Source organism: Mastigoproctus giganteus, chromosome 12 (assembly GCF_048544385.1).
Source record: "Mastigoproctus giganteus isolate SK-2022 chromosome 12, ASM4854438v1, whole genome shotgun sequence".
Classification (NCBI taxonomy): domain Eukaryota; kingdom Metazoa; phylum Arthropoda; class Arachnida; order Uropygi; family Thelyphonidae; genus Mastigoproctus; species Mastigoproctus giganteus.
This window is the reverse complement of record NC_143586.1, coordinates 111,261,689-111,284,226: the sequence shown is the minus strand read 5'-3', so window position 1 is coordinate 111,284,226 and position 22,538 is coordinate 111,261,689. Positions and strand designations below refer to the sequence as shown.

General features: G+C 36.1%; 1 protein-coding gene across 1 annotated transcript in view; it reads right to left on the bottom strand.

The window, feature by feature from the left end:
* The window catches only part of LOC150077339 (U1 small nuclear ribonucleoprotein 70 kDa-like), a 230,287-nt gene that overhangs the window by 54,298 nt on the left and 153,451 nt on the right, over nt 1-22,538 (bottom strand). Inside the window, exon 7 of the mRNA XM_090385619.1 lies at nt 9,363-9,464. Within this exon, the coding sequence (XP_090241745.1) occupies nt 9,363-9,464 (102 nt within the window). The remainder of the gene's footprint in view (nt 1-9,362; nt 9,465-22,538) is intronic.

The following is a 22,538-nucleotide window of genomic DNA, read 5'->3' as shown; positions in this document are numbered from 1 at the left end:
ACAAATTTTCATTCAAAATTAATCTAACACTTTCCCAATTAATGTTTAGTTTTTCGGCATTCATCCTTGTGGTTAACCACCTATCGCTTCGAACAAGATCACGCACGCGAACAACGTTTTCGTCATGTCGAGTCGTGAAAGGACGCCCTGAACACTCAGCATCTTCGACAGATTCACATCCTTCTCAAAACTGTTTTGTCCAATTGAAAATGTGTGGTTTCGACATGGTATCATTTCGATAAACTCTGGTCAACTTTTCATAAATATCTGTTGACGATGTGCCAATTCTCACCAAAAATTTTATCTCAACCTTTTGCTCTAATTGTGTTCCAATTTTTATAAGCACGGAACTGAAATATGTCTTTACACGAACCAACTTGTACAATGACTGAAAAGACTGACGATGTTTGCCCTTTGCATGCAGGCAGAGGGGATATAGGCTACATAGCGGGAGGACATAATAGTTGACAGTGTGGCCACTTTGACGGAAGCAAAATTAATCTCGAAACTTTACTGTCACCTCATATATGCATTCAAGACTTCTGTGACTATAACCTTAAAGGTAAGACATAATTCTAATGTAGCACTCTGTGAAATATCTCCCCAGCTGATAGAGGTTGCATATTATCTTAAGCTGTCATGACCTGCTTTCACTTACCAAACCCATTTCATTTCTTTACCTTTAACACCTGCTACCGATTATCCAACATTATTCTGTTGGATAATGAGTACATTATTCTGTACTCATTATCCAACAAAAAACTTAAAACTCTGCAATCACTCCCTGTTAATGGTTCCTGAACTGTTAGCCCTATGATGTATCTGGTTCATGGGTGATGATCAGGTTAAGAACATTCTTGCCCCTAGCACTTTCTCTAACATGCTGATACAAATTATTCATCTAACTGATTTAAAAATTGTTCCCCGTGGTGAACTTCCCTCTCATTTGCTCCAATTAGGGGCATATTGAAATCACCCATAATAAGACACACACTAGCTAACCCATTCTATTTGCAACAGAGGCTCTCATCATAATTCTCATGATCTTCTGATCAGCAGATATTTGATAGTATTTTTTTTTTTTTTTTTTTAAGGAGCATTAGCAACTAAGGCCATATTGCTCCGGGATATGCGGTGGTCATTCCCTGACCTTTCCGCATCCTCTGTATTTGGTGGTGACGGGCTCGAACCCCGGTCTAATCAAGAAGCGTGTGCTACGCACTGCTGCTGCTCCTTCCCACCTGGCTATGGAGGCGCCTTTGATAGTATGAACCAGAGCTGTAATGCTCAATATGTTCTATGTTTATATCAATATTTGTAAAGAGAAGTTCACCTTAATATAAATACACTTCCATATCATACTCTCCAGCAATTGAAAACTCCCACTCTCATTATATCTTTGATTCAACTATCTCACACCATACAAATTCTCTATATTATGGTCTGCCATAACAGTATAGTGGTTTCAACACTTGTTTCTTGTTTGGAGAGGTCCATGATCAAGGAATTTCTAAAGTCCCCTTCAATTAAGACTGTAGTTAGCTGATCTCAGGAGGGAGTAGGATTTTGCCCTATGAATTATTGCAGCCTTTTCAGCCAATGCCACATGCAAATCAGTCTGTAGCCACACAGTTATACAGACACAGTATACACATATGGATTTGGGTAAAGCCCAGGGACTGTTAAAAATATAATTATTATTAGTTATCATTCTGCACTTAGCATGTTACTTCTGAATCTGGGAAAGCTAGTGTCACAATCAGGCTGCTTTTGATATGAAGCACATGACTGCACCGCACTTTCTATCTTACCTATCCATCCTAAATATTCTATACACAGCACAGTAAAACCTTTTCCTATTTCTGGGTAGCATCACATTTTAGTTAGCCCTATTATGCAATGCCAGCATTAATTGCTTTGATGACACTCCTTACATTAGTGTAAACACACTTAAGAGTAACTGTGTGTTCTCATATAGTTTACTACCTGACATATCCCTCAAAGTTATTTAAGCATGCTCCCCAGCATTAGGAAATAGGAGATATTGCTACCCTCAGAACACCTTACCAATATCATCTGTTCCAACAACAAATAACTCTTAAGATATGTGCAAGTGTTACGTTTACCCTTATTATCAGTATTAAATGTGTATCTATATTAACCCCCCCTTGTTCCCCATAACCAGCAGTTTCCCCTGAACCCTTAAGGTAGCTTCAATGATTCTGGCAAAAACTCTAGCACCACGCACCACCTTTGTTCAAATGTATACTGTCTCTTCAAAATGCAAGTGCTCACCACTGATAAAAATTCATCCCCAAAAGCAATGCAGAATCCCTCAAGTCCTAAGTTAATATACAAGACTTTAAAGCATATACAGTGGAATCTTGTTAATACAAAGTTCAAGGGACCTAAATTTTCATGTTTTGTAATAATGTGGTCCCCCACAAAAGTGTCAAAATTTTACCTTTTTTTTTTTTTTTTTGGTACATACTGTATATCTAAGAATAATAAAAATAAAATAAAAACAAAAGCCTTGTCTAACAATACAGTAATAGGAATAACAGCCCATGCCACATGGGCTGTTATTCCTATAATAAAATAAAATATTTAAAATTTTTTAAAGATTTTATTTTATTTGTAAGATTAACTAAGAGAAAAGCAATATTAATGGAAATGAAAATATTGTACAGTATATATTTTGATAAGTACAATATTTTAGTATCACAGTAAAAGGAATTACAATCTTAATATAAAAGGAGACATATAAACTATTAACTTTTTAATAAATTAATCTAATTTAAAGAAAGAATCCAATGTTGTTTGCAGTTTTTGTCCTATATGCATTTTTAAATACAGCACGGATGCAATAGTTTTTTAAAACAACAAAATCAAATGCAATAGTTTTTTAAAACAACAAAATCAAATGCAATAGTTTTTTTTTTTTTTTTTAACGTTACACATTCTCTATTATGTTCAATGCATTTTGGGCATCCTTTTTTAGATGGCAGTGTGTGTGCTTCTTCACTTTCGCTGGTAACAAAAACATCATCGTACCCAGCAGCTGTTCTGGTGTTGACGTTGCAGTGGTAGCAACTTCATCATCTACCTTCACAAACTCTTCAAATTCGCCAACAAAATTCATATGCTTCTTCAAATTCCTCCATTCCTCACTGTTGCTATCACATTCGTCTGCTGGACCGTGTTTTTCGATGACGTTTTCTCCAAAGCCACTCTTTCTGAAGCAGTCGATTATTACACTTGATGTAATACTTTCCCAAGCAATAACAAGATTACGGATAGCATCCAAGACATTCCAATTTGGCCGCAAATAATTCCCTCCTATGTTGTGGATCAAGTACCTTATCAGGGGGGCTCTATATGCTCTCTTGAGGTTATAAATAATGCCTTGATCCAGTGGTTGCATTAAACTGGTGGTTTGGGGTGGGGGGATAAAAACAACAGCCGTATATTTGTCAACTTAAGTGTCTCGGCAGAATGTGCTGTACGACGGTTTAGAATAATCAAAATGTTCCTTTTTTCTGTCCAATTTTGATAACCAAGACTGAAAAATTTTGACCGTAAGCCAAACACTTCTATTGGCCTCACAATCACAGGGAAGTTGGTTAACTGCTTTAAAACACCTTGGCATGGAAAACTTACAAATCACAAGTGGTCGTAGCTTTATACTGCTATCTGAATTGCAGCATAACAGAGCAGCGAGTCTTTGTTTAATTAATTTTCAACCATGACAAGACTCTCCTCAAACAGCAAATGTGTTGTTTGGCAGAAAATTATAAAATAAACCTGTCTTATCAAGATTAAAAATATCATTTGCCTCATATTTTTCAAGGATGGACCGTACAGAACACAACCAGTCTGTAGCCTTTACTTTGTCGACTAATCCAGACTCACCACAAACATTTCGCAAAACCAAGTTATTCCTGTCTTTAAATCTTTGGAGCCAGCCACTGCTGCATTTGAAGCCACTAATCCCATATTGCTGAGCTAGATAATTTGCCTTTTCTTGCAAAATTAGGGCTGATATTGGCAAATTAGATGCACACATTTGTTAGTAGCACTGAAAGTTTTGTTTCAAGCTCCTCATGTTTTGCACCACAAATTCGTTTCCTATTTTTCATCATTGCTCCAGTGTCACGCACATCTTCAAGTAATAGTAGTGGCATGTGATGCAAGAAAGCAAGTGTATGAGCTTAAGCAGCCAAAAAAAAAAAAAAAAAAATACAAAACAAATCTGCCTAAATGTTTGTCCAGTTCCTCCTTAAATTTATTTAACCTATCAACTTCCACGACAGATGGAAGTTTGTTCCAGCAATTAACCACCTGCTGGCAAAAGGCAAATTTCCACACATCTATTCTACATCTGTCTTTCTTTAATTTGAATTTATGCCCCCTTAGGTTCGTAATCTGAACAAGTGGAAGAATCCCATCAGAATTCAGCGTGCTCAACCCATTCAAGGCCTTATACCCCTCAATCAGATCACCTCGTAGGTGCCTAGTCCCCAGCCGCTGCAATTTGCAGAACTTAAGCCTCTCTTGGTAAGAGGATCCCTAAGCCTTCATTTCCCCCCCCCCTCATGCTCAAGCAAATCTACATCCTTCCTAAAATGAGGCCTACAGAACTGTACACAGTACTCAAGGTGTGGCCTGACCACTGCTTTATACAGAGGGACAATCACCTTTTCCCTGCTAGCAAAATTCCTATTTATCATTGACAAAACCCCATGACAAAGCCCTGGCAGTCCGTCTGCACTGCTCAGAAAACTTCATATCTGACTACACAATTACTCCCAGGTCTTTTTCATTTTCTAGCACCTTAAGTGTAGTACCACACGGTTGGTACGTTTCTCTGGGGTTACTTCTACCCATATGTAGTACTTTGCATTTGTCAAGGTTAAACTTCAGTTGCCACTTCTTAGCCCATCTGCCCAAATTATCTAGATCCGGTTGCAGTAGCACACTGCCATTACTGTCATTAACAACTCTGCCAACCTTTGTATCATCTGCAAACTTCAACACTAAGCCTGATATACCTTCATCAATATCATTGATAAATATACAAAACAACAGTGGAACCAAAACCGAACCCTGTGCACTCCACTAATAACATTAGTCCACGAAGAGCAGCACCCATTAATTACCACCCTCTGTCTTCTCCCACTCAACCATCCTTTATCCATTGTAGCAACTTACCCATAATACCATTCTGTTCCAATTTGTACAATAGTCTTCCATGCGCAACAGTGTCAAAAGCTTTCCTGAAATCCAAATATATGATATCAAAATTATTTTTTGTATCCAGTTCCTTTGTAACCACATCATAATATCCTATCAAATTTGTCAGACAAGACTTTCCCTTAACAAACCCATGCTGTGTCTGAATTATTGTTGCAGTCTTGTCTAGATGATCCTGCAATGCATCCTTAACCAGTGACTCCATTATTTTACCCGGAATAGAAGTTAAACTAACTGGTCTGTAATTACTCGTGTCATCCTTCGATCCCCCGTTGTGAATTGGGGATACATTTGCACATCTCCAGTCCGTGGGGACCTCTCCTGAGTCCAAGGATGCTCTCATAATTATGGTTAAGGGTTTGCTTACTTCCTTTGCCACCTCCTTTAATATAACTGGATAGATATCAAAATTATTTTTTGTATCCAGTTCCTTTGTAACCACATCATAATATCCTATCAAATTTGTCAGACAAGACTTTCCCTTAACAAACCCATGCTGTGTCTGAATTATTGTTGCAGTCTTGTCTAGATGATCCTGCAATGCATCCTTAACCAGTGACTCCATTATTATAGATACCAGGTGCCTTTCTTATGTTTAACTTCAAGAATTTCTCCTTCACTTTGCTCTCAGTTATTACAAAATCATTAAGCACCCTGCTACAATTTGATAACCTTCTGGCACTTTCAAACCTTAATAACTCCTCATGTGTGAATGTAGATGCAAAATTCTCATTCAGTTTGTTTGCTATCTGAGAAGAATCATCAACAGTCGAACCATCGATATCAAGTGGACCAATCAGATTCATCCCCTTCCTTTTAGAGTTTATATAAGTAAAGAAATCCTTGCTGTTTTTCTCTGCATCCTTTGCCAAAGATTTCTCGTAATCTGCCTTCGCCTGCCTAACCTCCTTTGTGACTTGATTACAGACTAGCTTATATTTGCCATAGGCTTCTGTGTCGCCTGATAATTTATATGCATCCCATGCATTTTTCTTCTCTGTCACAAGTCTCATTAGTTCATTTGATAACCATTTAGGCCTAAACCTTGAACAATATTTCTTAATAGGTATGAAACTTTTAGTAGCTTCCACAATTAATTCCTTGAAAAAATAGGCTACATAGACACAATAGAAATGTAATTAGGGCATGTGGAACATAGAGCATATAGTTTAAGTGCAAGTGGGGAAATAGGGATTAAGCTACACTGGTGTGCAAAATTTAAGGACCAGTCAGGTTTTCACCTGTAGCTTCTCATAGTGGTGGCCTGAATATGGGAAAAGCACACCAAAGGAACTCCCTGAAGTACAGAAATGATGAAGGAAACAACACTGACACAACAATGGAAACAAAAAGGAACATAGCACTGGCTGCCATGATACAGATGCATCACTGCCAAAGATGGAACAAAGGGAAGAGGTGGTCCTCAGTAGGAGATATGGCCACCTCTAATGTTGATGCAGGCTTTGCACCACCTGTCAATACTTAGAACAATGTTGTTGATAAGTTCTTGTGGTATCATCGTCCATTCCTCTGTCAGTACCATCTTCAGCTGGTGAACATTTTCTGGTGGGTGTGGACTTGCCGCTAGGCGTCTCCTCAGAGCTTCCCTTATGTGTTCGATGGGATTTAGATCGACGGAACAGGCAGGCCAATCCATACGAAAAATGCCCTCACTTTCCAAAAGTATATCAACAGCTGCATTGCGATGGGGGTGTGGCGTTATCATCCAAAAACACGAACTCGGGGCCAATGGCACCTCGGAACAGACACACACACACGGGGAAGGATTACCTCAGTAAAGTAGCGTGCACCGGTTACACCACCTTCCAGTATCTGGAGTTGTGTATTTCCATCCAAGATAATGCCTCCCCAGATGAGAACACCTCGACTGCCATATCGATACCTTTCAGTGATGCTTGCGGAGGTGTTACCGTGTGCCAAACTCTCGCCAGATTAGCTGACTTTCTGAATCGCTGCTGACACCAAATCTCCTCACATCAGTAAAGAATAACTTAAGTAAAGATTTTGTGGTTGTAACATTTAGAAATAATGTTGGTCCTTAAGTTTTGCACATCGGTGTATTAGCGCAAGTAGGGAAACAGAGAAGGATCTCTAGGTCCAGATGACATTTCTTCACTTGTCCTCAAACATGTGCTTCTGAGCTTGCTCTTCTGTGTCATCTTTTCACACTTCTATTCTAATGGTGTTTTCCCTTCTGCTCGGAAAGTTGCCTACGCCCAACCAGTTTCTAAAAAACGGTGACAAATCCATCCCATCAAATTATCGCCCCATTGCACTTACCTCTATTCTTTCCCAAGTATATGGAGAAATCTATTAACTGCTAATGTGAAACCATCCACCTGGTCAATGACTGCCAACTGGATTCTATATAACCCATGGAAAAATTCAATGGAAAATTTTGCCGGAAACAAGCAGTTGCTTTTGACATTTCTAAGGCTTATGATCTGTTTGGTATAAAGGTCTTCTAAACAAGATTTCATCATATGGATTTATGACTATTGGGTATCCATTTTCCTTTCAGACTGTTTTCTGCAGTGATGGTAGATGGCCAACTTCAAACTTTCCCACTAATGCTGATCTTCTCAAGGTTCAGCTCTTTTTCCCACTCTTTTCCTCTTGTATATTAATGACCTTCTTTTACTGACATCCTATCCATAGTTTCATTTATGATAGCATATTGCATTCCACCTTTAGTTGGAGAAACAATGCCCTGCACAAACAGCTTCATCTTCTCTAACATCCACCATCAGTTACTTAAATTATGATCTCTAGGTAATTCGCTGATGGGGAAAAGATAACTTGGTTAATTTCAATCCTTCTAAAACCGAGTCCTGTCATATCTCACGAGTCCACTGTTGCTATGCTAATCTTTGATGTTTATATATCTAGATAAGATAACATCTCTATTAGAAATTACCCTGACTTCTAGTCTCTCTTTTCATAAGCACATCACAAATATTTCATCCACTGCATCTAGAAAACTGGGCTTTCTCTTTTGCTGTTGGCATTACTTTTCTCCTAAGCAATTACTCATTCTATACAAATCTCAAATCAGCCCTACCATGAATATTGTTCCACATCCGAAGTGGTGCCCCCAAACCCTCTCTCAGGGTTCTAGACTCCATTCAAAAGGGGGCAGTCTGGTTAATTAATGACCCATCTCTTAATTAAGTCTCTGCTGTATGCCTTTTCTACAGATGCACACACACAGCATAGCACTCTTCTTCTGAATTGGCATCTAATTCCCACTCTCTCTTTAAACCTTTCATTCAGCATCCATTTACATCCAACTTCAAACTACCCACTTACACACATCTATCCTAAAACCAAACTTCTTCAATTTAAACTTATGCACCCTTGTGTGTGTGTGTGTGTGTGTGTGTGTGTGTGTGTGTGTGTGTGTGTGTGTGTGTGTGTGTGTAATCTCAGCAAGAGGAAGAATGCCATCCATTCAAGGCCTTAAACACCTAAATCAAATCTCCTCACAGGTTCCTAGTCTCCAGACCCTGCAATTTGCAGAAATGAAGCCTTTCTTGGTTCTTACCCTTTTGTTCCCTTCACCAATCTTGTTGCCATAACGACTGCCTTGTACAAAGGGATAATCACCTCCTTATCCCTGCTAGCAAAGTTCCTTTATATCACAACAAAACCCCATAAACTGTACTTGTCAGCCTCTCTGCACTGCTCAGAGAACTTCATATCTGACTGCACAATTACCCCTCAGGGGTAATTGTGCAGTCAGATATGAAAATGTATTACTCATTTTCCACTACACTATTTCTTTATAATCTGGGATTACTACTACCAATTGGCAGTAAATGCCATTTCTCAGCTCCTCAGCCAATTTTTTTCCAGAACTAGATTTATCCCTTCACCTTCTGTTTTCTGGAACATCCTTCCTTCACACATATTTCCTGAAAATTACAATCTACAGAAACTGAAGTCTAATGTCAACAAGATTCTCCTGTCTTCTTAATCTACAACCTACACATGGTATTATAGGTTCTAATACCTTTTGTGTTTAGGGTTTTCATAAAAAGATAAAGAAATATGGTAAAAAATGAAAAAGTATAATCATGCCAACTCACCCAGCCTTCGAGGAAGCCATCCTTTTACTGTGCGGCCCCTTTCCACATCAACTAATACTCTACGGCTATCAATTTTTTTACCATCAGCATGTTTGTAAGCAGCTATAAGATGCAAAAAAAAAAAAAAAAAAAAAAAAAGTAGGCACATAAGCTGCTTTGTATTTAACTATCATTTACAAAAGAATGCATTAGAAACTTACCTTGCCTGGGAAAATATCCCTTACACACTACTATTATGATATATAAATATAAATATATATATGCATATATAGAATATAAATATATCTAATCTTAAATGCAGTCAGCATGAGTTACTATAAAAAATTACACATACAAGTTTTTGATTATAACAGTCATCTCTGTGATAAACTTCAGAATATATGTAATGCTAATCAGAAGAAACATTTTGCAATTGTAACTCAGAAATTAAGGAAGAAAAAAAAAAAATGGGGGATGATCCATTACATTAAATTTATGGCATTAATATAATATTATTATCATTGTTAAGAAATTTCAGCAAATGAGGGATTGTAATATTCATTTGTTTGAATGATGATGCTCATATCACCACTTTCATTTCAGTTTGAAAACTCAGCACTAACAAAGTATTATTCCACTGAAAAATCAGTTTCTAGAAAAGGCATCGCCATCTGTGCAATAAATAATATTTCCAGCAAATCAAGACATTTCCTTTAGATGAAAAAAAAAAAAAAAGCTTGACACTTTTTCCTATTCATATACAACAGTGCTACTCAAGATTTTTGATTTATATAAATAAATCAAAATGAAATATAGCAATAATTCCAAAGCAAATTTTGTAGTCTATGTAGCCAAATGAGTAAAACACTTCAGATGTTACCACCAGTATACTGTGTGTTCTGCAGACTATAACATAACATCATATAACTAATTGGGAACAATGTGAAAGAGCACTGCAGAACTAAAATTTCCTTTCCCTAGCAAAAAACAGTACAAAGGAATTCCATGCAAGTCATGCTGACTGCATAAGCACTGTATGTATGTGTGTATTTTGCACAATACAACGATTAGCAGCTTGTAGATATTCAATTACAACATCCCCACCTACAAAAGTAAGTGTTTCCTACACTAATCAGAAAATATAACTAAGAGAAGTGAAGCTGGTAATCATTGATATGTAGTAAAATTCAATATATATATATATATAGGTACACTATGAAGGATTAGATAACATAAACCTATTATACTTTCTATTTTGAATAGCTACTTGTTAAATAGAAACGTATAATTATGTATAAAATTATGTATAATTATGTATGTTTATTTTATATATAATTTAATTGGCTATTCCTATAATCTAAAGTTCATTATCTCTTATTTTAACTTCTAAGGTAGAAAATACTCTAATATAATCTAAAGTGGCCATGCTAAATACAGTGAAACCGGTTCAAACGTTAATTTTATAAAAAAAAAAAAAAAGCATGGAAAAATTCTTAATGTTTTTGACTTTACATATGTTGCCTTTAATTCCAAAGTTTCATGAAAATCATTCTTAAAACTTGAATTCCAATTTGGATACAACTGCCACAATATATCCAAACAAATTTTCAAAATAGCTATAAAAAAATTTCCAGTGATAAACTCTTGTGTATGTTTCACTGTATTTTTAAATAGAAAATGTTTACGTAATTCTTCAAAAAGGAAACTTACCTAACTTACCAAAGCCAATCTAATCAGGATAACTTGGAAGATAACTAGAAAACTAGAAGCCCTCCTGTACTTTCTTCAAATATTCCTTATTACCCACAAGTTTAGCCTTATGCAGGCAAATTTTAAGTTATACAGTAAAACAGTTTTCCTATGCTAAGGAGGATTTTGCAAAGTGCAAAATTAACCCTCCAAAATTAATATAAAATGTAACATTTTTATGTCTATATGTATGTACGTACACACACAAGTTGAGGGGGGGAGGGGGGAGAGAGAGAGAGAGAGAGAGAAAAATAAAAAAAAAAAAAAAGACCTTGTCAAAGTATTCTTATCTATGTAGATCCAAGAAGTGAATGTGATCATTTACAGTAACCCAGTATATACAATAAATTTTAAAAAATAATAAAATAAATAAATATATATATATTTACATACATGTAATTAAGCTTCTGCACTCAACTACCACTTTAAGAAACAATTAAGTTTATGTAAAGTAAAAATACCCTTTACATAAACTGATTACACATAATTGGGGTGCAAAAGGAAACCAAATATCAAAACTTATGCCATATTTAGTAAAGTTTTGCCAATTACTAGACATACAAATTAGTGTTTGGAAAATAAAAGGGAATTACTATTTTAAATTAACCATTTTTCACTTTGGAAACATGAAAAACAAATAAAAAATAATGAAGACAACAAACACATCTCATGAATAAGTTATCAAACTTAACAACACAACTCCTGCCACTGTTTCAATTCACAATGCTTCATTTTTTTTAAAAAAACTTACACATAAGAAACCATCCATGCTCATCAAATTTTCTTTAAAGTAAATTTTATATTATTTATACAGGTGTAAACAAGCATATTCACTGTAACTTCTTAAAAAATATTGGAAACGTAATTCAATATTTGTCTTGTAATAGAGAGTGCAAAATGTTCTGCATGAATCCTTCCTGAGAGAATCCTTCTCTCAGGAAGGATTCTTTAAGTCCTTATTAGTTCCAGGTCAATGGTGGTGGCACCTGAAATGATTTCATTTAATTATTCAAATAAGGTGCTGTTAAAAAATTCATAACAGACACAGAGAAGCCTGTTCCTCTCTGTCCCCTGCAACCTTAAATTCTGATTGTAAAAATTTATCACAAACACAAATGACTACATGTGAGTTTACTCTTGGCATATACAATCTAAAAATTATAATAAATTTGTCACTAAACTTAAGTTGCCAACCTGAGCGGGACTACAAAATTCTGCAAATCAGGTACTTCAATTTCTACACCATTACAGAGAGTAGCGTTATGAAATCTTTATATCTTAGCACAACCTACAATAACAATTTCCTGAAAGGTACTCAAATTTCAGTGATGGCAATTTTGAAAATTTTGGTGAGCCAACTCATTAATAATAATTAAAGCAGTACCTCTATTATTCATGTTTCTACTAACTGAGATTCTATTAATTCATCCAGAAAAAGCATAAAAAAAGAAAAAAAAAAAGTGGCACTGTACAACCTATGAAAAAGAATATATCTGACTAAGCCTAAAGTGAGATTAAGAACAATCATCAGCCTCAATCTTGAAACTGCTTTATGTGAGTTTGAGAACTGCTGAGCAATGTCACTTGCACCCATTTGCTTATTATTAAGCATTTTGAAAAACCCCACAAGAAAAAGTAAAATTACAAATTTAAGTGAATACTATACACACACACACATATATATGTGTAGTTTGTAACATACGTATAGTCTGAAAAGATGGAAAAGAGAAGTACACAGAGTGCCCCGAACTAAAAGAGGTTTAAAGGAAAGTAGAAAAAGGAAGTAAAGTAGTAGTGAAAAAGTGAAAGAATTTTAAAAACTTAGTGCAATAATGAAATGGGACTATAGAAGAAAACAATATATGAAAAATTACAAATTACCAAATAAATAATAAAAAGATATCACTGTATTCAGATATGGGAGGGCAATTATTTGGAAAGAAGGTCAAATATAGGGATGGCAAATATGCAGAATCTGAGTACAGTAAAAGAAAAAATGATACATGGCCAGGTAATTTCATCAGGGGACTACTCCTGACCATGTATCAGGCACTGCATTTCCAAACTTGTCTATAGTACAAGAAAAGGGAAAAGGCAAAAATGCGGCCCCTATCTTAATACTATCAGACAAGGTAGTCCCTACGCAGTGTAAAATATTAAGTAAAATAATACAAATATACAAAGGTGTGTACCATGCAGTAAGAGGGAAAAACATAATTTGATTAAAAAGTGTAGACAAGCAAATGGTATAAGGAAGGGTAAAAATTCTTGAGGGGAAGGGGGAAAAAGTAGTTAAAAGAAGGCAAAAGTAGTGATAGGATGAAGGATAGTCAGGGTGTTCGTATCACCGCATGATACACACCTTTGTATATCTTACTTTATTTACTTAATTTTTTTTACACTGCGTAGGGACTACCTTGTCTGATAGTATTAAGATAGGGGCCGCATTTTTGCCTTTTCCCTTTTCTTGTATTATAGACAAGTTTGGAAATGCAGTGCCTGATACATGGTCAGTAGTCCCCTGATGAAATGCCTAGATATGTATAATTTTTTCTTTTACTCTACTCAGATTCTGCATATTTCCCATCCCTATATTCAACCTTCTTTCCAAAAATTGCCCTCCAATATCTGAATACAGTGATATCTCTATTATTTAATTGGTAATTTGTAATTTTTCGTATGTTATTTTCTTCCATAGTCCCATTTCATTATTGTACTAGGTTTTTAAAATTCTTTCACTTTTTCACTACTACTTTACTTCCTTTAAACCTTTTAGTTCAGGCACTCTGTGTACTTCTCTTTTCCATCTTTTCAGACTCAATACTTATGTTACACATATTTATATATAGTTTTGCTTTTTTTACTGCTGCCCCACACATTTTGGAGCATTTCACATATGATCCCTTTCATAAAATTTCCCTATTTTTCTCTCAACTGCTTTGTTTGCTTCTAGACAATTTAATATTACTATTATATATATATATATATATATATATATATATATCTTAATCTGTTTAGAGCAGTGGTTTTCAGTGGGTGGGGGTATCACAAGAACATTCCAGGAATGACACCCAATTTGGGTTTAAGTTACTTAAACTTATATATATATATATTTTTAAATTTATGTATTTATTTCATTATAAAAAGCTATATCCTTATGTTAACTGTGTGAGTTAGGATTTTCTGTGCTTACCACTATAAAAACAAAAGAGGGAAAGACTACAAATGACTGAGGAAGAAATTAGAGTATGTGTCTCCAATATTCCACCTAATATCAAAAAGATCTGCAAATCACACCAGACAAAAATATTTCTTTGAAAAGTTAAGTAAACCAAGTGTTTAAATACCTTCTATTGTGCAGTATCTTTTAATTTTGTGGTGATCTATAATTGATGCTTATTTAGTACCTCTATATCAGGGGTTCTCAACCAGGGGGGAATTTTAGGGTTTCATTGTGAGACTTGGGATCACAGATTGACCGACTCAAACTGTTGGAATATTGATCTTTCTACAAACTACAATTCTACAGATCATACTTTATAACACTTTATTGGATGTCACATATTAAATTAAAAATAAAGATAAATATTTCACTTTTTTATATGTGGAAATATTCCATTTACAGTTATATTTGATTTTTTCTTGTTTTTTATGCATAGATTTTGGAGCCCATCACGAGTGTCAAAAACAGAGGGTACAATGATTCATATATTCAATATGGATTCACATCCATCATCATCAATAGAGCAGAAAGGCCTCAATGTGTTATTTGTAGCAAAGCTTTGTCAAATAATTCTATGAAACCAACGAAGTTGAAGCAACATTTGCAGAATGTTCACCCTCAACACAAGGACAAGAGCTTTTTTTGAATGTCACGGGAATGTTATCAAAAAGATGAAGCTGGATTCAACAGGGGCATTCCAAGAAATGAACCACAAGGTTACTGAAGCTTCTTATGTCATAGCAGTGGAGACAGCAAAGCAGAAAAAACCATATACAGTTGGGGGAACTTTGATCAAACCTCGCACTCCCAAAATTGTGAAAATTGTGTTGGGAAATGGACTGGCGAAAAAACTTGCAGCAGTTTCACTATCACACAGTACTGTTCAAAGGAAAATCAGCGACATGGCCATTGACATCAAGGATTAAGTTGTGCAGGAGATCAAGTCTGCAGCATTTGGCTTATTTTCAATTCAACTTGGGCTGACCAGGCTAGCCAGGTGGGTAAAGTGCCTGCCCGGCAACCTAAAGGTCGCAGGTTCGAATCCTGCCTCGGGCTTGGATCAGAGTAGTGCAAAAACCTTGGGAGGTGCATTATGGCCACAGAAGCCAATACACCAACAACAACAACAACAAAAAAAAAAAAAAAAAAAATTCAACTTGATGAATTGACTGATGTGGCATCGCACTCAAAGTTGCTGGTGTTTGCAAGATATGTTCACTCAGGTTCATTTAAAGAGGAGTCTCTCTTTTGTTCTCCTCTTGAAACAACAAAGGCCTTATGATATTTTGGAAAAGGTTTCATTTTCTTTGAATCAGAAAATCTTTTGTGGGATAATGTCTGTGGGTGCTGTACAGATGGAGCACCAGCTTGTTGGGGACAAATCTGGATTTCATGTTAGTGCAAAAAAGCGAGCTCCAAAAGTGAAAGGCATTCATCAAGCACTGGCCTCAAAAACACTTCCAGCTCCACTAGGGAAGGTTTTGGATCAAACAATTCAAATTGTGAATTCTGTCAAAGGAGGAGCTGTCAAACTCAACTTTTCAAGCAGTTATGTATTGACATGGATGCAGGCCATCATTTGCTTCTTTTCCACACAGATGTTCGAAGTCAAGGTAAGTTAGAATTTTTTGCCTGGTTGGATGATGAGGAATGGATCATGCACCTTGCTTATTTGGTTGACATTTTTGAGCAGCTGAATAACCTGAATCTTCAGATGCAAGGAAGGAATACAAACATCAAAATTTATTGATTCGTTGAAATCTTTCATGAGCAAGCTGGAAAATTGGAAGAGAAAGGTCAAGATAAAAAATGTTGCAATGTTTGAGAAACTGTCATCAGTTCTTGTTGCTGGTGGTGATGACCAAGTGCTTCCAGAATTTGCAAAAAATGAAATTTTGCAGCATTTGACTGGAAAATGAATTCAGCCAATATTTTCCTAAACTCAGTGACGAGGAGTTGGATTTAGTGTGAAATCCATTCAAATTGTCAGTTGAAAAGTTCCTGATGATTGTGAAGATGAATTTCTGGAGCTGGAGACTGATTCAGGAGCAAGAGATATGTTCAATGAGAAATCAATCACAGAATTTTGGCCCTTGATGTGCGATTCCTACACAAAAGTGGCAGAAAAAGCTGTCCATTTCCGTTGACATATCCTCGAGTCAGGTTTTCCAACTCTGTTGCAAATGAAAATGAAGCAACGAAGTAGATTGGAGGTTGAAAATGACTGCGTTGTGCCCTTTCAAGCACTCCTCCATGTATCCAAGAATTGGCGAGGAAAAAAACAAAACAATCACAGGTTTCTCACTGAGATGTAATCTTCATCTGAATAAAGTGAATTACAATACCCTGGCATTCAATTGAACCTTTTGTTTATTGAAGTATGCTTCAGTTTAGTCTGTTAAGTAATCAGTTATGAATATAAAAAAACTACCTTTATTCAAGTTTTAAAATCCATCAACGTTTTCTATTGCTATTAAATTAGTAAAACTTCACTATAAAAATAATCCAAGTAAATTTAATATACTAATATAGAAAAAATAAAAGATTTTCAATATTATATGCATATTATTTGGAATGCACCTTTTGAGTCAGACAATCTTTGAAAGGGAGTGGGAGGGAATGACATTCTGACAAATGGTGAAAAGGGTGCATGGGGCAAAAAAGGTTGAGAACCGCTGCTCTATATAAAGAATAAAATTATATATAATTTGTATTATGAATTTTAATTTTGTTTATAATTATAATAGCTATCATACAACATATTTTTTTAATATTAGATATATATACAGGGTGTCTGAAAAATACACGGCATAACTTCAGGAATGAGTTCCTCATATATAGACAATAAAAATATTTTATATCAACATAGTTCCGGAAATGCTTGGTTTCCAAGTTTTGAAGGTCTGTCTATGACACTTAATTGTTCACATCACCTTATAGTAATTGTTCAAAATGTCCATCTTCTGCCTGAATACGGGCCTCACATCGACGTCTTATGGACTCGCGAAGACGATACCAAATTCCTGGCATGTTTCGTATTGTCTCACAACCTGCCACAATTCAATTGTGGAGTTTCCACATCAGCTATCGGAGTCGAATACACCAATGACTTTAAATGCCCCACAAGAAGAAATTTAGCGGGTTTAAATCAAGTGAGCGTGGGAGCCAAGCAGTTGGTCCACCCCTCTACTTCTGGAGTCGTAGATCTTGGTCGTCCTCTGTCGGCAGCACGAGGTGTAAAGGTCTCATGTTCACAAAGGCGGCGATGGATACATTCAAACGTTTTCCTGTCTGGACATCTTTGTTCTGGGAACCTTTCGTGGTACAAATGACGAGTCTCCAGAGCATTGCCGTCTGCCAAACCGTACATAAAATGCATATCCGCTTGCTCCTGATTTGAGTACATGATCAGAATGGAAAACCACCAGATTCTGTCTGTACCTTGTGATGAAGGAAATCACCTGCAGGAGATAAGACATTCCAGTTAATAACTCAAGAATCAAGCATTTCCGGAACTATGTTGATATAAAATATTTTTATTGTCTACATATGAGGAACTCATTCCTGAAGTTATGCTGTGTATTTCTGAGACACCCTGTATATATAAATACAAAGGGTACTAGGAAAGTTTTGCAATACAGCTTTGTTTATTTAATTTTTTCAAAGTAATTTCCTCTACATTCAATACACCTCTCCATCCTCCAAAACCAATCTTTAAACCAGTTCTGCCAAGTTTCACTAGGGAGTAAAGCACACTCGTTGTCCCAAGCCCGTAGAAGGTCCTCATCACTGGAAAACCGCCTCCCTTTTAGCTTCATTTTCACATGCGGGAACAGTGCAAAGTCGCAGGGAGCAAGGTCTGGACTGTAGGGAGGGTGCTCGAGAAGTTTCAGTCCTGTCGTGGTCAAATATTCGGTGCAGGCTTTGGCACGGTGACCTGGAGCATTATCGTGATGGAGATACCAGGTGTCCATTCTTGACTTTGGCCGCAGGTTCTTCATAGATCCAATGACTTTAGGCAGGCATTGTTCAGTATACCACTTAGCTGTGACTGTCTTCTGCGTGTCCAAAACGACACGTTCCACAATTCCACTCGATTTGAAAAATACAGCTATCATTTTCTTCTTTACAGATTGGGATTTTCTGACAATTACGGGTGTGTCGTCATCATCAAAGACCCAAACTTTGTTTTGAGCCTTGGTCGGCAGATCGTAATAGTACAGCCAAGTCTCGTCACCTGTCACGATGTTGTTCACATACCGAGATTGTCCCTTATCAAACTTTTTTAACATCTCGGGGCACCAAGTCACACGTCGTGTCATCTGCTCTTCAGTCAGTTGATGCGGCACCCAGAGAGAACAAAGTTTCTTCACGTGCAAATGATCTTGCAGAATCGAACGAATTGCTGGTGCATTTAGGCCCAAAGTATCCTCTATCTGTTGGTAGGTCACTCGCCTGTTTTCGTCAAGCATTTTCCTCACAGCAGTAACGTTTTCCTCCATAACTGACGTTCGTGGCCTTCCCGGCCTCTCAGAATCCTCCAGAGTGAAATTTCCCCTTTGGAATTCTCTATACCACCTGAATATCGTTGTACGATGTGGACAATCATCATCTAGTGCAAGAGTCATTTCTTCTAAGCACTGGTCTATGGTTAAACCACGCACGAAATTATACCGCAAAACTGTCCTTATCTCATTTCGTGACCACGATGCCATCGCAAGCACTTTACACTCTCACTACTAATGAATAACTGAGCCCATCGACTTGGCGCGGCGGCTACTATGCACGTATGAACATGTCTCAACATGCAGCAACAAGCAGCTTCCTGTGATTCATTGTTGCGTCATATTGCAAAACTTTCCTAGTACCCTTTGTATACATACACAGAGAGAGAGAGAGAGAGAGAAAGAAAATCAGACCTAACAGGCAGAAATTGAGTAGGGCTGCCACAAAAAAAAAAAAAAAAGGTCGAAAACCACTGGTTAAGAGAAAAAGAAGTTAGATTCATTCATTCATGTATAGATACTGCAAACATGTTCAAAGATAATACTGTGTGAATCAGTTACCTAAAACTCACTAATTCAATGCAGGTATAGAAATACTTTGCAAACTAATGCTACACTGCATTTAATATAATATAATTGGGAAATGACATTGCGATGATTTTCCATGAAATTTTTCTCTCAGAATAACCAGTCTTATACCACGAGTTTTTAAAAGTTAGTTTATTTAGCCTTATTGACTAAATGTACCACACAATTAGGTAATGTTTCAGGAACCTTGCTGGAACACATCATCACACCATACTTAGCTGTACTGTTAACAGCTACATGTCTTTCCAAATGACTAAGTCTGAATGAACAGGACAGTCATTTGGCAAAACAAGCTAAGTATGGCCTGATGATTCAGCAAGGTTCTCAAAAGCTTACCTAATTGTAAAGTACATTTAGTCAATAATTTTTACAATCCGTCAATAAACTTTAAAAAAAAAACCATGTGGTATAAGAGATTAATTATTTAGAGAGACATATTATTGATTATTTAGAGAGACAGCTACACTGCATTGTTTTTCTGTCATGATTGTCTAGGGGATATATTTGTTCTTCCTGTGAGAGTAACAGAGCTTGGACTCTTTAGAAACGTTTATCTACAAGTCAATCTCAAACAACTAATACAGTAAACCCTCGATTTACCGAACTGGACAAATAATACAGTAATGTACATATTAATCTCGACCATATTACCTTTTTTAGGTTATACAAAACTTCAGCGTTATTAATTAAAAATTAATAATAATTACCTATTTCCATTATTGTTTTGATAATTACCTACTTTTATAATCAAATTCAGGAAATTGTTTTTTATTCTTTCCGAAAACATGTTCAAATAGCTGTTTTCCAAGATTACAGATAACAGATAAGAGCAGGCGGTGACTTGCGAGCTGAACGTGACTCGGGACCTAAACTGCAAGTCTACAGACTCGCTTTGTTTCAGTCTCAGTTTGCCTTAAGCTATCATGCGGTCAGATTGTATACAGTGTTTCTCTGTGATTTCTGAATTGTGACTATTTATTAAATAATTTTGCAATCGTTACAATTTAAAATGGCATAAATGATAGAGGAGTTAAAAGAAAGCGTGTGATGGCACAGAAATTAGGTTGGTTTTTTTTTTTTTTTTTTTAGGAGCATTAGCATCTAAGGCCATATTGCTCCGGGATATGCGGTGGTCATTCCCTGACCTTTCCGCATTCTTCGTATTTGGTGGTGACGGGCTCGAACCCCGGTCTAATCAAGAAGCGTGTGCTACGCACTGCTGCTCCTTCCCACCTGGCTACGGAGGCGCCTCAGAAATTAGAACAAGGTGTCTCAGTAGCAAGTGTTTGTGAAATTTACGGCATAAAAAAAAAAAAAAAAAACAAAACTGTTTCTGATATCTGTAAAAATCAAAGGCCAAATTGCAACATAATTTTATATTTTATACTGTATATTGTATTAAAGCTTTTTTTTTTTTTTACATTAAGAACAATAAAAAATGCCCCCCCCCCAGGTTACATTCGATTAAACGGACACCCGTTCTCCCCTATTAGTCCATTAAATCGAGGGTTTACTGTACTGTTTTCAATTGAATAGCATCACTGAGATGTAAAACTTCTATTCATTAAAAACTCAAAAGGCACGTGATTGATTTTAAATCTATTTGTGTCACTCACCAGAAAACAAGTAGCCTTAGTTATCAATTTTCCGTTAAGTGGTAAATAAATGCATTGAATCTAAACAAGCAGCCGGGTGATGTTCTGAATAAAAACTTCCAAGGAAAACTTAACTTTTGTTATGTGTATAATGAAATCCCTCTTAGTAGGCTGTACTGGATTGATGCAGCAGTTTAGTTGAGAAGCATGGTACTATGCATTATTTTTTTTTGTCATGACCGTCTAGGAGCACTTTAGTCCTTTCTGTAACAGTGACATAACAAAATGTAGTGTTATGGGTTTATCACCAAGGTTCATCATATAGTATTCCAGCACAACTCCTCGATGTCAGTCCCCAACCTACAGAACCATCAATTTTAATGCTATGATGGAAACTATACATCAGAATGGCATTTGTTTTAATAATAACATAGGATACTACTCTGAGACTTCCTGGAATATAAATACACTTGGGTTAGCTGATTTACTGGTTGTGGCCACAAATTCCACCAGAATTTCTTATTTTCTGTGACAATATAAGGCAAATTTGAAAAGCTTTTGAATAGTGGAAATGTGCCACTATAACGAAAAGCAGCATTTCATTATACAGTGAACTGCCTGACTGAATGACACAATGGAGGAAGGTAAACAATATTGTGTAGGCTCACAGACCCCTTCAGCTTACACAAACTGAACAACAATATAAATGAACAAAAAAAGGCAGCACATACAAGATTAAAAGCACTATTATGAAGCAACAACAAATACACAATCAGCGAGTCACTGGGATTAAATATAATCATGTATAGATAGTATTATCATGACATCTTCATACAAAATAATCACAAAATGCATTGGTGTTGGCATTTCACTCTAAAGCAAACTGAATTATACAAATAATATATTCCATGCTATACTGTATTTCTTAAATTCTTCAGATTATGTAACTTCATTTTCTACCAGTTTTATCAGCACGCTGCAATGCCATAAATCCACTGAAGAACAGTTCGAAATTTTAATTACACTTCCCACATTAATCTTCAACTGACGGCTCACAATGAAATTTTCATTTGTTTCAATAAATTATATACACCAACATACTATATACATTCCACCCACAGATGCTGTTCCCCTTCTATGAGATTTATACCAACCAATATAACGAGAGAAATATGCAAATAAGACACGTAGTGTGAAAACTACAGGATAATCAATGAATAAACTTTAAAAACAATTGTAGGAATGAAAATGTGGTTATATTGTTTTAAATTAAATCAAATTTAAGAAATACTTGAATCACAAAATAATGCTGTTAATAGGATTATAGGTATCGTAAGGTGCTATTCTGATCCTATGATACACCTATATATCAAAAAAAAATAAAGGGCAGAAAAGAGAACACTCACCTTTGTGGAAGGGGTTGTTGTTTTGGTTCTTCTCTTTTCTAGTCTTAATCTAGCATGACTCCTCACTCAAAGAACAAGTGCTACTAAAATATAAATTTATAAAAGGCATGCATTTGCTCCTGCAAGGATGA